Genomic DNA, 15,249 nt, shown 5'->3' with positions numbered 1-15,249 from the left:
ATCTGTCATATGGGTCTTGATACCAGTAAAGTAGGTAAACTGCCATTATCTATGATTTCTCTTTCTGAAAAAAGAATTACATCTAAAAATGGGAAGTGGAAGAGAGAACATACTTCCCAATTCATGGAGCTCTTGTGATGCACACTCATACTAGAGATTCCTCATGCATTTGGTCTTGATAAATATATCAGAAAACTTCATGAGAATGCTTTTTCTCCTGGCATTTCAGCTTTTCATCTCTTCCTCGCTACTCATCTCTGTGTACCTGTGAAGAGCTGAAGTGGACTCAATTTCTTTAAAGGTTCAGTTCAGGTCTGTGGCACAGCTGTTGGTTTTTCACTTTGTTCAAATCATCTTCTCTAGCTAAAGTCCTTCTAACTGGGGAAAGAGGATGCAGGATGCCACGGATATAGGGGGAAAACTTTCACTATTTCTGATCCCTTGAGGTTTCCTGTCTTTTCTGTTTCACTTTAGTGCTTTCTTAAAGACAAAGTTGTTGATATGCGAAGCCTATCCTCTTGCTGATATTTAGAAGGCTAAACAGTTTGTTTTCAGAAAGAGTGATAAGATCTCCTGGTAGCTGAATATTAGAATAATTCTGTTCCCTGCTGTATGGCTCAACTTCCCCAGAAAAGACTTTGGACGTAAATAGTAGATCAAAATGAAGCCTATGATCTGATCCCAGGAACTGAAGATGCTTAGTTTCTATTCCCAGTTTTGTAGTACTGTGCTGGCTAAATGTCTTAGTTTTCCATCTGTAAAATGGAGATAAATACATTATTTTTCTCACAAAGGTCCTGCCTGAGTTAACAGGTTTTTATGGTAGTCTGGAAACGTGCTTTCGAAGTGGTTGTCTCTGAGATTTCTCTAATTTGCAGCTGATATATAATAGCTGCCTTACAGAGTGTCAGACTAGCTGTGTTTAGCTGTGTCTCCCAGAAGACCAGGCTGGTTCCCAGGTACAAGAGAAAAAATGAATAATAACATCCAGACTAAGCTGAATTGATGAAAATGTTGTTAGCATTAGGGGATCAGGATTGCACCTCTAATCAATACGAATCTAGAAATCTCTTTTCATAGCCATAGGACCAGATCTGCACAGCTGCTTAACACTGCCAAGATCTGCATTTTTGATGGGTAGTTTTTTGTGTGTGTTTTTATTTGACTAGTCTGGTTTGGTTTGGGGGTATTGAGGGGAGAGGGGGGTAGTGTTTTGGAGGTTTTGTTTGTTTGTTATTGTTGTTTTTGTAGCTTGAACTATAAATACCTTTCCATCTAGACTCTCCTGGTTAGGGTAAAATGATGTGTATTACTGTCTACTAAAATATCAGTTCTGCTGAATCAAAATAACATTTTTACACAAGTTGAACCTGAGAAGATGAAGAAAAATATTTGGACACAGGAAGAAGGAACTTGAATTACTTTTTCAGCAAAAAAAAGCAGGGGATAAAAACATAATGAGATTAATAGAGTGCTGAACAGCTTGTTGTAAGAAGAGGAATTACTACCTTTTTGATGAAGTCTGGTTTAGAAGTGTCTTTCAACAACATGCAAAGTTAAGTTATGCAAGGACTGAAATTCTGGGGAAGACCAATGGTGGAAGAGGAAGTATTTGCTCATATGAAAGAAAGCAAATTTCAGAACTGTTTTGAATAGGTGGACCTTTTTGGCAGGCAACTTCTTTTTTTCAGTCACAGAAATGCTCCTAAATTTTGTTGAAAACTGTTTCTGAAAGGCAGATTAGTCAAAATGATATATTTTCAATGGAAGATTCTTCTGCCAGAGCATATTTCAGCAGCTTTTGTGTGACTTGATTTAACCAAACCAAAACTGGGGTCCCAAAACAAAGGGGATGTGGTAGCCACATGTGTCTCAAGCCCATTTTTTTGAGGTCAGCCCTTCCAGACCAGTCCTCTCCTCTGCTCTGCCTTTCTCCTTCTCACTGTAAAACACCACCTGGTATATCCATTTGCACCGTGACACCCCTGAGTAGCATATATTCTCTGCATCCTTTGCACCATGATAGAGGCTGCACCTTTTGTGGGCTCTGGTTTTGCTGTTAGCAGTACTGTGACACTGTGTAAATATGGCTTGGGTGACTATGTGGAATAGTTGGCAGACAATGTTGCAGGGGAATGTATTTTATGATATCCCTTTTAAGACAACATGCGTGGGTTTATTACTTTAAAAATAAAATCTCAGAAGCAAAGCTTTTAAAGAGTCATACTGGTTTGAAAGACAGGATTTCAAATCATGGAAAAACCTGCAGCCATTGTGAAATAGCTGTTTTTACTTTGACTTCTAGAAATCTCCATTGAAATTATTCTCATTAGAGGGAATGAAGCTGACTGCCTGTTCCCCTTTGTACAGCACAAGCCTGATATTCATCTTCCTGGCTTTTGCCTGTTTATATCCAGCATCTCTGCAATCCAGATGGGGAAAAGTGTGTGACAGCCTGTGTGTGTGATTTGGAGCAGCAGATGGGTGTGAATGACAAACTGTTGCCTGTGTAGGCACCCACCTAGAAATTACTCAGAATCCTACCTCTGTGTGGTGTTCTGTTGCTGTGTACTGTTATCGAAGATGGCACTGTCAGGGTTCTTGCCTCTGAACCTTTACCTGTCTTGACAGGGATCTTGTGCAGGCATCCAGATTTCAGTATTTTTCGTACTCCATTTGTGATGTGCCTGCTTTCTAAGGAAGCACTGACCATATTAAAAATTGTATAGGGAGAAAAGCAAGCTGGGATTGACTTTATATTCAAATTCCCTAACAAAGAGAAACCTACTTTGGTTTCTTTTTATTCCCCGAGTGGGCCTGTCACCCTGCATTTCTTGCCCTTTCCGTTTTCTGCTCTTGCTCTGAACATGTTCTGCATAAAGAGAAAAATGATGGAAAGAGACGTGCACTGAGAGATTGGTGTTTCTATTGCAGTCCTACACCTGTAACTTCTAATATTCTCACTTAATGTTATCAGCCTCAAAAGAATTTCATGCTTTGTCAGACAGCATGAGTGCAACAAAAATTACACTATTTCCATTGGCAGGAAAAATTATGGCCCAACTGTATTTTTGCATGCAATTCAGCTGGACTGTCACCTAAAATTATAGGATGGGAAAGCCTAAAATGCATGTGTAACTTGTTCCCTTGAACTAGTCGCTTTTGAGTCAGCAGTGTCACCAATTCTGCGGTCTTGCATGCACATGTACTTGCTAGGTTAGGAATGTAGTTAGCACAAGGTTTGGTGTCTGACTCATGGCAGTGATTTAAATCCACAAATTCTGTGATTTCTCTGTGTGTTAGTCCTACCAGCTCTTCTGTAAGGCCTGACTGGAGGACCAAAGGGGAAGCCTTGCTCTGCCAGCACTTTGAGTTCTGCTCATTTTGTAGAGCCAGTGATGCACCAAAGTTTGGTGCCTGTGGTCCCATAAATTTGAGGTAGATAATCAAATCTTACTGCTGTCTGGCTGAAGCACATATTCTGTGGCCAGGAATCTGCATGTAAATGTCAGTGTGAAATTATAGTGGTGAATTTTCTGACAGTTGTTTTCTTCTTTATTTTAAACCATGCAGTTACAAGGAGGAGTGGGAAAGATCCCTAGTTTGCTGCTGGATAGACACCTGAGCCCCATGTGAGGACAGCTGGAGGAGATGTGGGAACTGGTCTAATGGGGAAGGGGAGGGTGAAACATGTTGTGCTGGAAGATCACTGAACTGATTTAATTAGTTCTGTCTCAGAGGATTCATTTTTGCTCGGGTCACTGCTACGTTCATCTATTTGCCTTCCCCCCCCCCCCCCCCCCCCTTAGCAATAGACAAATGCAGGGTGATAATTAATTTGGCAGGTTGATTGAGATTGGGTGGCAGAGAGGGGAGTTTTCCTGGACGAGTGATGTAGCATTGCTGGTTGAGCTTAAAGTGAATAGTCTGAAATAGAAAGTAGTTCGTATAAAATCCCCCCAAGGGTGTGTTTAAACTAATGTACTTTGAATTTTGACATTGAGGTTTTTTAGTAAGATACCGGGCTCTACAGTGTAATTTCAGGACATTTGCTAGCTAGGATCTAGCTGTTGAAATGTCAGTGCTATGCTTCTGAATTGTGAAGCCTCAAAACCGAGAAAATGGTGTGTTAATGAAAGAAGTGGCTCATTTGTGTGGGTGTCAAGCTGGAACGAGCTTGGCAGAGTGATAGTCTCTTCTTTTCCAGGCTAACTCTGGAAGCTGTGGCTTCACCTGAGCAGATGTAGTGCTGCTCTCGTGGGAGAAAGCACTGTGGGTCAGCCTGCTCTGTGAGGGAGGCTGAGTTCTCAGTATCTCAAAATTTTCATTTTGAAATCTCAGCTATCATTCAGTGTGCTACCATTAAAGTTAATGCATTTCAGGAAAATGAGCTGCTGAAACTGTAAGAAATTGTTTCTGGCTTTCTGCCTCGCTGTATTTTAGCCTCACCAAGGGCTGATTGCTGTAATCACTGTGTTTTGTGTTCTGCGCCATGTGAACATTAAGTTGTGATATTAAAAATAAAGCAAAGTTTCTTTCTTCCTGTATGCTAGCAATCTGATTTATTCAAACTATTGGATTCTGTTGCTTACAGAATTCGGGGGGGGAGGTATGGCAGCCTTTATTTGACCTCTCTGAACAGGCAGTTGGGGTTTGGGGGTTCTCTCTTTCTGCCTCTACTCTACCCCCTTCCTTTTGGTAACTGGCCCTTTGCTCTGGTGAGAGGTTTTGCATTGACAGCTATGATGAAACTCCATCCTGTGCCCACAAGGGAAGTACAAAGGAGGCACAAGCAAGTCGTGCTTGTCCCTGCTCCTGCTGATGAAGCTCAGTTCTGTTGCAGAGGAACCATTTCTGAAGGTTACATGTCTGGTGTAAACACCATGCTTACTCAGTCCTAAGGGTTTTTTCTGCTGCAACTGCCAGTAAGAATGTCAATTTGACAATATTTTGGCGATTGGTTTGGTTTGGATTTCTTGTTGGGTTATGGTTTTTTTTTGGGGGGGGTGGTTTGGCTTTGATTTTGTTTTTTTTTTTTCCTTTGATGTTGTTTTTGTGGGTTTGTTTGTTTTTTTTTTTTTAATGTTTTGTGGTGTTTTTTGCTTTTTTTTTTTCTGTGAGGTAGACACTTATCCACTGGGAATTGAATTGGGAAATCCCTGTTTTTATGCAGACTACCAGAGTGGTCAGCTGTCGACTAATGCACTTACTAAACTAGCTGGACTAAGTTGATTTCCATATGACCTTTCATGTTTTGTGTTAGTTTTGCGAATGATTCACCTAAAATCAGAGCTTGACTGAAATATCCCTTAAAAGTTTTCTTACTCTTTTAGTGGGGTTTTAATTGCTATGCAAAAAGACATCCTCTTGTAACTTCAAGGAAGTAATTTCTTTGGAAGCAGAGACCCTCCCATGCACTGGTAACTAGCCAAACAAAAGCACGTCATCTTTGTGGCTTGTGTTGAGTAACAACTGAAAGTGGAATACTGTATATAATACTAGAATCTCTGAAAAGGTAGAAAGTGAAAGAAAAACTGTGCCCTAAAGAGGGAACGGTATTGGTAACACATTGCAGAGCAGATTTTTTTGTAGAAGTCTTTAGACTCCTTTAAAAAATGCATAATACGCTTTCAATATCTAAGTGTACTTTCAGACTATGCTGACTTTTTCTGCTGCAGTAGCTAGCTAGTTTATCAAGCCTGTGCCAGGCTTGGTGTTGTGACTGGGGTTCTTAATGCATTGTTAATGATTCCCAATGGAAAAAAAGTAAATAAGCTTTCTGACTTTTTCTAGGAACTTAGTTACAGCAGAATAGATTTACTGCGTGGCTTTGAAATCCAGGAACTTAATGTGTCTACTTTGAATAGCAAGCATGGTTTAAATAGTAATTTTCTTCTTTTTAACAATCTCTTATTGTTCTTTTGTCAGCTTGCTGTTTCACTTAAGAGTCATGATATTGCTGTGTGGCCCTGGCATCCCCATACCAAGGAATTTTCTTCTGTAGGTTGCTGTCTGTAAATTACTGCCATGGCTAAGGTGGGAGGATGTCAGAGTATCTGTGCCCTCATTTTTTTATCTCATCTGCATAGGTATTTTTTTGTAGGGCTTTTGTTTTCATGATTATGCTCAGAATGGGAAATTGACTGCCTGGAAAACTGAACACTTTGCTTATTGAATACTGTTGTATCAGATCAGCATGCCTATTGTTAATCCATCAGATCAGTGTAAGGAATAAGAAATCTTATTATTATCAATTTATTTGTTCTATTCATTTATTCTGGAAGTCTTTTAAATATCCAGATTAAGATAAAGCTCTTAACCTAGGAAACCTTTGCTGAAAGAAATCTGTTCCACATCTGCATCCATCCTCGGAGATCACTGAGTTGCTTTTCGTTAATAAAAAATAAAAAACAGTCGTTTTCTGTGTTTTACTGCAGCTCTGCCTACAAACCCCGTTGTTTAAAATCTTGTTTGATGTGTGAAAGATTAATAGGAACCCAAGAAATGCAATGGTGGGACTAAAAAGAATAGAAACCTGTATGAATTTGTTTTACTGCTGTCATCTGTTTAAGTAGTTGTGACAAAAATTTCTATAAATCCAGATACAGGGTGTGGAGGTGGATATTCCCATGCCTTTTCTTTTTCCACCTATGTTTTTTTATTTCACAGTGCCTTCACACTGTCTAAACTTAAACCTGCTCATTTCAAGAAGTGGTGTGGAGCAAGGGGCACAATAGTTGTGCACAAACCCACCACTTCCAGTTTGCTGTGTCATACATCTTTGTGCTCCTGCCCCCATGCAAGGGAGCCAGGATCCCTGAAGAAGTCAGATGCAGTTTATTGCCTGGAAATATTCTAAAAGGTCATATGCTGCCATGAGAAAAGTCCTCAAAAATGTAGTCTCTCTCTTGCCGTCTCGCCCAGCGCCAGATATGATCTCATTCCTTTGGAGCTGAGTCCCTGGTTAAGTGCTGGGGATGGTTTCTTCGTCGTGCCTGTGGGACAGTCACTGCTGGTGCCCTTCGCGTTGCTCTCCTGTGCTGCAGTGCTCATTTGCCTCCCCTCAGCCTTACCTCACCAAGTGCCCTATTTTCTGCATTCCGTTCTGCCACAGTAGCTCAGTATCATGTTCACTGTCTCGACAGGGTATCTGCTTGACATATATATATTTTTAACCTGTTTGTGTAGCCTCTGGCAGTGTTGTGGTTCATTGCTTGACCTGCCGGGCTGTGAGAGGGCTGTAGGGGTCAAGGAGGCAACTTCTTCTAAGGCTTCCAGCTTCACCAGGATACCAGCTTCAGAGGATTTAACTCCATCCCTACATGAAGCTCATCGCACAGGGAAGCCATTTGTTGCAGCTCCTCTCACAGCCTTCTGTCTTGCTGCCCCTGCCTCCAGTTCAAGGAAATGCCAAGTTTCAAAGCATTTCTGCGTGTGCCTCGGTTCAGAAATCTTACCTCTGCTTCCAGCTGTTGTCCAGCAGCCCACAAATCTTTGAAACAACTTATTTGATTAGGAGGCAGCTGAAAGGCTCTTACACACACACCCCCACCCACCCAATTTATTCATTTAGTTGTTTTATTGTGGTTAGGGTTTTTTGTTTTGTTTCTTAGCCAGCCTCAGAACAGGGGCTGACCTTGATGATTTGCAGGACTCCAATGCATTGGGAGCATTTGGGTGGGGAGTTTCCTCCCAGCTAACTGCACAGCCAGAGGCCACGATGGGGTGAGCGTGCAGCTCACATATCTGGCTGAACAGCGTGGCGCTGACATCTTGTGCTTTAAGCTGACCCTGGGAGTTGGCAAGTGGTTGTGGAAAAGGGCTTGTTTTTCCAAATATTGGAGCACTTTGCTATCTGTGTGTCATAGTCTGCACGTGCCTGTGTATGATCATGCTCTCCACACAGCAAGGAGGACATTTCTGATGCTTTGGATGCCCAAAGGGCAAGCTGCAGCTGTGCCACTGGATGGAGAGGGTGGTCAGTGCAGCCACACAGTTGCTCCTCTGCTATGTTATCAGGATCTGCCAGTGCCACATCTCAGCAGCTACAGCCTGCTTAACTTCTCCTGCTGATGGTGTCCACATCAAAACTGCGCTCCCTAAGTCAGTTGAGTCAGTAAATCACTTCTTTTATCATGATTACCATGAAAGTGCTGGGAACAGTCTGTCACATAGAAGGAATCCTGTTCAAAATAGCATCTGCAAAATGACCCCAGTTAGTTTCTGTATGACCAGACTCCTGCATATTTGCAAAAATAAATGTTTCTTCAATATGTAATCAAGGAAATAATTTGTTCTTTTTTTGTTACTAAAAAAGAAATTTATCTGAAACATTTTGTGCCTACATGCTGGTAACAAACAGTTTCTTTCTACCAGTGGAAATATGATCCTGACTGAAGCATAGCTAATACCCATTCAGTCAGAGAATATGTATCATACTGTGCCCATTCAGCCCAAGCTGTAAGGAGGCAGTGTCAAAGAACTCAACAGTAAGACACTGTTCCACATCCTCAACATGTCCATTCAACAAAGTCTCTTCCAAAGAGGGAAGATGTTATGCTCATGTTTAAATACAGGCTCTGCTATTTTGGCAAAAGTTGAAACCAGGTGCCAGCCAGATTGGATGCTTCTATCTGGCTCTACTAGACACTGATTCCCAAATATTAAACGATTCTTAAAACTGCTGGCTACGACCCAGACAAAACTTCTCAGAATCTCATTGGTAATTAATTTTTCCTGCTACTAAATGCTCTAAATATTTGCAGGAGTGGCAAAAAGGCATTTTTACAGGTTCCTCAGGTGTTTGGGGAACTCAGGATATCCTATTCATGTATAACAGCCAGTTCAACAGACAATACTCGATACCAAATGTTTGTCTCCCAAGCATTCCTGTGCTTTGCTTTGTGCTCGCCTTTCATTTATTCACTAGAGTAGGGCTTTCTTCTCCTCACTGAAATGGAAATGCGGTGTCCAGCCACTGTTTGAAAGCTTTAAAGTCTGAGGGAAGAAGTCAGAATACATGTGCCTTTGGACCATGTGATCCAGCTTCAGTCTGGTTGAATACCATTTACTAGATTTGGTGCGTTATGGCTGGCATAGCTCACCTTTGTCATCAACATCTGATTTTTTTAAAACTTTGGAAGTGTTGCATATGTGTAAATATATAGCTAAATAAAATTCCAGAGTTGTAGACTGTAATCTGAATAGAATTAGAATAGGTTCTGAATTGATTTAAAGTCTTTTATTAAATACTAAGTGTAATTGCTTCATTGGTCCTCTTAAATACTTGCCGTGAAAAGATCTGCTCATTCCTTCTAATGAAACTGTGCTAAGTGTTAGATTTGCTTAATAAAAAACCCCTGTGGTTTCACAATGCTGTTGCAGTCTGCTACTGAGGACTCCCTCCACTTCCTATGAATATAGTTGGGACTGCTCGTATTCTAAACGTTGGTATTTTTTCCCACTTGTGGCCAACTGTGGAGGTCCTCATCATAAGATTGTGCCTTTTCTATTTCTGTGAGTTGTTTTTCTTTGGGGAATTGTTTTTTTGTTTGTTTGTTTATTTTTTGGCATAGTTAGCAGTGTTGCTGGTTCAGGGGTGCCAAAATCAAAAACCTAGGCCAGAAAAGACAATTTAAGGAAAAAACAAGACGTAGAAACAGCTAAGAAAGTTTGTATTGTCATTCTTTACTTTCTGTCTTTTTATTTCGATCTTTTACAGTATGTGTGGGTCACATTTTCCTGCAGTTCTCTAATACTAAGGAGACTTAAACTCACCATTCATGAATTTTAATGAAGTTGAGATTGTTATATAATCATATGCCGGGGCTTTAATTAACTCACCAAATAGGAGACCAACTGCATTTAGAGATGTGAGAGCTGAAGATGCTAATTTTTATGGTTTTGTTCTACTTTGGCATGGTATATCTAATACAGACAGTCCCTTGTACTGTTCCTGACTCGTTTGCCAGTATCATTGCATTTGTGAACATCTGGTTTACATATCAAATTTGGTTTTACAACCACAAGGTCTAGAGACTTCATACTGTTCGTAGCGAAAGCCTGAGTTTTAGAACACAGGCTACCACCCTACGTGTTCAGAGTGAGCCAGCCCTGTTGCACTTCTCTTTTTTCTCTTTTTCTCTCTGTGACCGTGATTTTGGTACTGGGGTCTTCTCCATTCCTTCCTTGTCTTCCATTCACTGTCCTCACAGTTGTACTAGGGGAGGCTGTTTTCCCTGGAGACCTGTTAGTGAATTAGTAGGGTAGACTGAGCCAGCTGGCTTTAGTGAAGCCCATGTTTTTGTACATTCTTGAACATGCAAGAGTTGCTTTTGTTGCTGAAAGCTGCCTTCATCTCTAAGTGTGAAAACTGTCAGAGCTGGGTTTCCAGGATAGTTTTAGATGAAATGCAGAGTAGATACTTTCCTTTTGAGGGAGATTGCATGAATATAAGCCCCGTGGGAGTCTGATTTTTGTTTCATCCCTCCTTCTCTGATGCTGGTATGCTCAGCCTCAGCAACTTGATCAGTAAGAACGATAAAGTAATTGGATGGTGTGAGGCTGTTTACCATCACTCTGGACTAGATCAGTTCATCATAATTTTTAGAGATGGAAGTCTCTGTTCTCATGCCTGCACCAATTAAAAGACATAACTTTTTTTTTTTTTTTTTTCTGATTTCAAAAGGCTGAGTCAGGCTGGGGGGGATTTATGCACACTGTCTGTGTATTTATGGTTGGCTGGTGTTTGGGGCTTTTTGTGTTGGCTTGTGGTGTTTTTTTAATACTGTTTTCTTCATATTTTGATTTCTATAAAGCTTGTAGAAATTGTGACTTCCAGTAGCCCAATAGGTCAGACATACCTGCTTTCCTCCTCTTCTGCATATTTCTGCATATTCCTCAGCATTTACTTTTTTGTCCATTCAAAGAAAATCTTTCCTAGGTTCAGCAGTAATGTAGCACAACATGGTTCATTGCGCTAAAGGGTGTCATGAGGCAATCATGCTTCTGTTGCCCTGGCAGAGTTTTTGTTATAACTGCTCTACCTGTTTGTTTTGTTTTCTCTCTTCATCTTAAAGCTTGGGGCCCTTTTGTGTGATACACTTATTTATTTTTCTTCCCCCTACCTCACTCCCTTGTTACTATGGACCATTACAGATATGCCAGAAACATTCTGGCATGAGATAAAAAGTGTTTTTTAGCTTGTGAGGAAGAAACACATTTTAAAACCAAGTAAGATTTGGTAGGTTATAAAAATGGAAGGAAAAGGCTGGCTTTGCAGTCATGAATTTTCCTTCCGTGCTTAAAAACTGCCTAGAATTGACAAGATCTCTTACCATCCTAGAACTCTTTCTTTGCTTCCTTGTGCTCACCATTTTACCAGGTGATAACCAGAGGGGTTAACTCAGCAGAGCATCCAGGTATAGTGTGTGACACACAAAGAGAGAACAATGGTGTTGAAATACTTTTACACTAGGGGCAATGGATCTATCAGCAAAAATAGAAACATGTCTGATTCCACAAAGGCACATTTGAGTGTGTGAGAAATAAAATGAAATGCACTGTAATTTGCTGTTAGGAGTTAGCAGTTTGATAATAAAACGGTGACAGGATAAGCAAGGGATGACACTGTTGGTTCCAATGGGTTTATGACTGGTTGCTTCATTGGTGAGTTTGGCCTCTCTTCTGTAAGTGCTTTTGATAGTTAGATGCTGAGAAATGGAGCCAGGATGAGTTGTCACAGCCTTCAGACTTACTTTTTGCTGTAACATTAGTTGCTGCTGTAACATTGCGTCTGTGGAGCATCCAAGGATTGACTCACTTCTAGAGGAGCAGGACTAGAGATGGGGAACCAGGGCCAAAAGGCACCTGCAAACTGTAGAGGAGGAGAAGCAGTGGAGAGGAGGGATTGGCTGTGTGGCTGGGGAAGCACAGGAGAACACTCTGGGGGCTGAAAAACTCTGTGCGGTGATGTGAAGCACTAGGCAATAACTGAGAAACAGGGAACAGGGTGGGCAAATTGTATGAATAATTAAGAGGACTTGATTTGGACTTGAGGATTGGTGGTGATCGCAGGTAACCACCCCTGGCACATGTCAGTTTGGTTTCCTGGGACTTAGCTGGACTGGAAGCATCCCTATATTCAGTGTACCTCCTCTAGTGGGAACTGTAACTCCAAGCTTGACCCTTAACTCTCTTACTTATTTTTGGTGACATAGTGAAGAAACCCCTTCACTTTTCAGTAAACTATGGATTCAGTGAGGGTGGGAGCATGAAATACCTGGCAGTGGGATCTCATGCTACACTTGGCAGCACATACCACATCCTCAAAACCAAATGTCAGAGCCTGGAGAACTACAGTAACCATAGCCAGGCCTGTAACATTAATCCTTTTTCCTTAACTGTGAAATAACAGGCATACTCTTTGTGCTTATTTCACTGGTAGGAAGTTGTAGATAAAGATATCCCTTATCATGCTGGGAATTGCAGGTGGTCAGACTCAAGCTAAATTAATTTTTCTTTAGCCAAGTAAATTAAGAAAGCAGCAGGCAGCACTTCCCCACCAAGTCACAGGGGCTGAGGAGTTAAAACTGAAGAGGTTTTCTTGGTCCAGAGTGATAGGAGCCAGAGAGGAAGCACAGGTATGAGGGTTTTGGCAGAGGTTCTGTGAAGCACATAACCTTTGGTAGATGCATCTCTTGGTAGCTTTTGCATCCCAGTTATTTACTGAGAGGCCAGCTTTCATAAACATCAAAGCTCGGTTTCATACAGTAATGAGTAAACATGACAGTATGGAGAAACAAACAGGGAAACCTGGCACAGACAGTATTTCCACCAACAGTGAATGGAAAAAGGAAATAATTACAGTAAAATGAGGGGGTCAGTTGTGAGGCTACATCAGGGAAAAAAATGGGGTGACATTTCTGATCTTTGATGCCTGTCTGCATGTGTGGTTTGTCTCCAGTTATGAGGGTAGGTAATTCTAAGTAATAAAGAAATTAAGGGGCCCTTGGAGAGCGAAAGGATAAATAGGAACAGTTGATGGAGGAGATAAAGGTTTTGTATGAGATGTATGTGGCTTTCCTCATTTTTCAAAGTAGTTATAATCTGTTGTCCTGGGATGAGTGTTTCGAAAGCATGTTCTGCAATAATTAGGTTGTAAATCTCACTGCCTACCTCTGACCTGGGAGAAGGCATTTCCTTTGGGAGCCAATGTTGGGGAGAAAATGAGCAAAAAAATGTTCATGACTGTAAGTCATTACATGTCACATTAATCCTTCTATTTTTATACACATATTTTTATAGTTGCATTAAGCTATGCTCGTATGAGTAAAAAAAAAAAAAAAAAAGCATTACCCAGAAGAGATCCCTGATTAGCTGTTAAAAAAAAAAAACAAACAGCTCCCAGGCTGGAGCACATACTAGCTGAGTGATCAGAGGCAGGATTAGCAGCAGCAGTTGCCTTGCATCCTGCACAGCTTGGGCTTCACCAGGGTTGTGTCTGGCCACTCCCTGGTGCTTTCCAGGGTTTTTTAGGCAGGTGTGAGGATAGCTTTATTGTCATAGAATAGTTAGGGTTGGAAAGGACCTTAAGATCATCTAGTTCCAGCCCCTGCCATGGGCAGGGACACCTCACACTAAACCATCTCACCCAAGGCTCTGTCCAACCTGGCCTTGAACACCGCCAGGGATGGAGCATTCACAACTTCCCTGGGCAACCCATTCCAGTGCCTCACCACCCTTACAGGAAAGGATTTCCTCCTTATATCCAATCTAAACTTCCCCTGTTTAAGTTTAAGCCCATTACCCCTAGTCCTGTCACTACAGTCCCTAATGAAGAGTCCCTCCCCAGCATCCCTATAGCCCCCTTCAGATACTGGAAGACTGCTGTGAGGTCTCCACGCAGCCTTCTCTTCTCCAGGCTGTCAGCAGTTCATGTTTGCCCATAATCTTTGGATACATAAAGCAGTAATAATAAAGCTTGCTGGGTATTCTCTGCTCTTTTTTTTTGTCCCCCACCATGACATACATTGAGAGATTGCATCTTGCTTAAAGACAGAGACTGAATGCCTGTGTTAACATAGAGTTATGAAGTACAGTAGAAAAAAGATGGGAGAAGACAAATTATTTTTTCTGGACTCCATCTGTACCATCCAGTGTCTGACCATGTCTTACAACACAATGTACTTTAGGTTTGCAGAGAGGATTTGAGAGCTAAATTTCAGCTATAGTTAATTCTTGCCTTCTCATTTTTGCTTTAACTTGAGGAGCCGTATACCATCACAGATCTTAGTTTCCACAAGAACCCATCATCTCTAAACTCTCTCTTTGCTTTCCCCTGAAATATAATCACCCCCCATGTGTTTTCTGTTGGAGGGTGCACCTCTACTTATTTGTTACACCAAGAATAATTCAGTGGTAGACAGAGTTAAAGCTCTCACTAACTCATTCCTAGGATAAAACATGCTTTGCTATTTAATCAAATGTCACCTGGTTTTGGTAATCTTGTTGATATATTAGCTCTCCTTTTGCCAGGTCAATGTTAAACATTTGCCTAAAGCCATATCTATGGCAGTGGGAATTTTATTGGCAGGAGCAGTGTTGTGATGCTAGATGTGTTTTGGCTCTGAATGTAAAGATACAAAGTTATAATATCAGCTACCAAGTCTTCTCACTCTCATTATGAAGCTAACAGCTGTGCAAAACTGTAAAAGCAAACCTGTTTTTTCAAAGAAATTGTGTAAAGTATATGAAACTGTTAATGTTTTAATCAAAGCTGATGAGTGCAATCTATCACTTACCTTTGCTTTTCTTTGTTTTCCAGCTCATGGGGCATTCTGAATGGGATCACAAAAGAGGACCCAGAGGCTCGCAGGTCAGTTGCTCAGTATTTTGTGTTTGGTTTTTGCTTCTTAAAAGTTTGAGGTATTTAAGCAAGTTTTCCATCTGAGGTTGGCAAAGTTGTCATTTTGTTAATATTTGCAGGACTGAATCAATGGAAAAAACCATAAACCCGTGACACCTTTCATTAATTTAATTTTTGAGCTGTAATCCAAACAGTTGATTCAGGCAGAGTGGAGTCTTGCAACAGAAAGTTTCTTTCAGTAGCAGAAAGATAGCTTACATGTATTGAGAAAGCATTTCTTACTCAGCTGTATCTCCATAAGGATATCAAAGGAACGTGATTTCAAATAATGTGTGTATGGTTTGTGTTGTTTTGGGCTTTTTAAACCTGACAAACTTGTAAAA

The 15,249-nt window shown here is 41.0% G+C and overlaps 1 protein-coding gene across 2 annotated transcripts in view; it reads left to right on the top strand.

Moving 5' to 3' along the window:
- Positions 1 to 15,249, top strand: part of PDE3A (phosphodiesterase 3A) — a 256,702-nt gene that overhangs the window by 144,405 nt on the left and 97,048 nt on the right. For both annotated transcript variants that reach the window (XM_057427925.1, XM_057427926.1), the window contains exon 2: positions 14,825 to 14,875. In XM_057427925.1, the coding sequence (XP_057283908.1) occupies positions 14,825 to 14,875 (51 nt within the window). The remainder of the gene's footprint in view (positions 1 to 14,824; positions 14,876 to 15,249) is intronic.

The sequence above is a fragment of the Pezoporus wallicus genome, unplaced genomic scaffold (genome assembly GCF_028554395.1).
Source record: "Pezoporus wallicus isolate ANWC-B61680 ecotype Strahan unplaced genomic scaffold, APGP_CSIRO_Pwel_v1 contig_2908, whole genome shotgun sequence".
NCBI classification, from domain to species: domain Eukaryota; kingdom Metazoa; phylum Chordata; class Aves; order Psittaciformes; family Psittacidae; genus Pezoporus; species Pezoporus wallicus.
The sequence above is the reverse complement of the archived record's forward strand: the minus strand, read 5'-3'. Positions and strand labels throughout refer to the sequence as shown.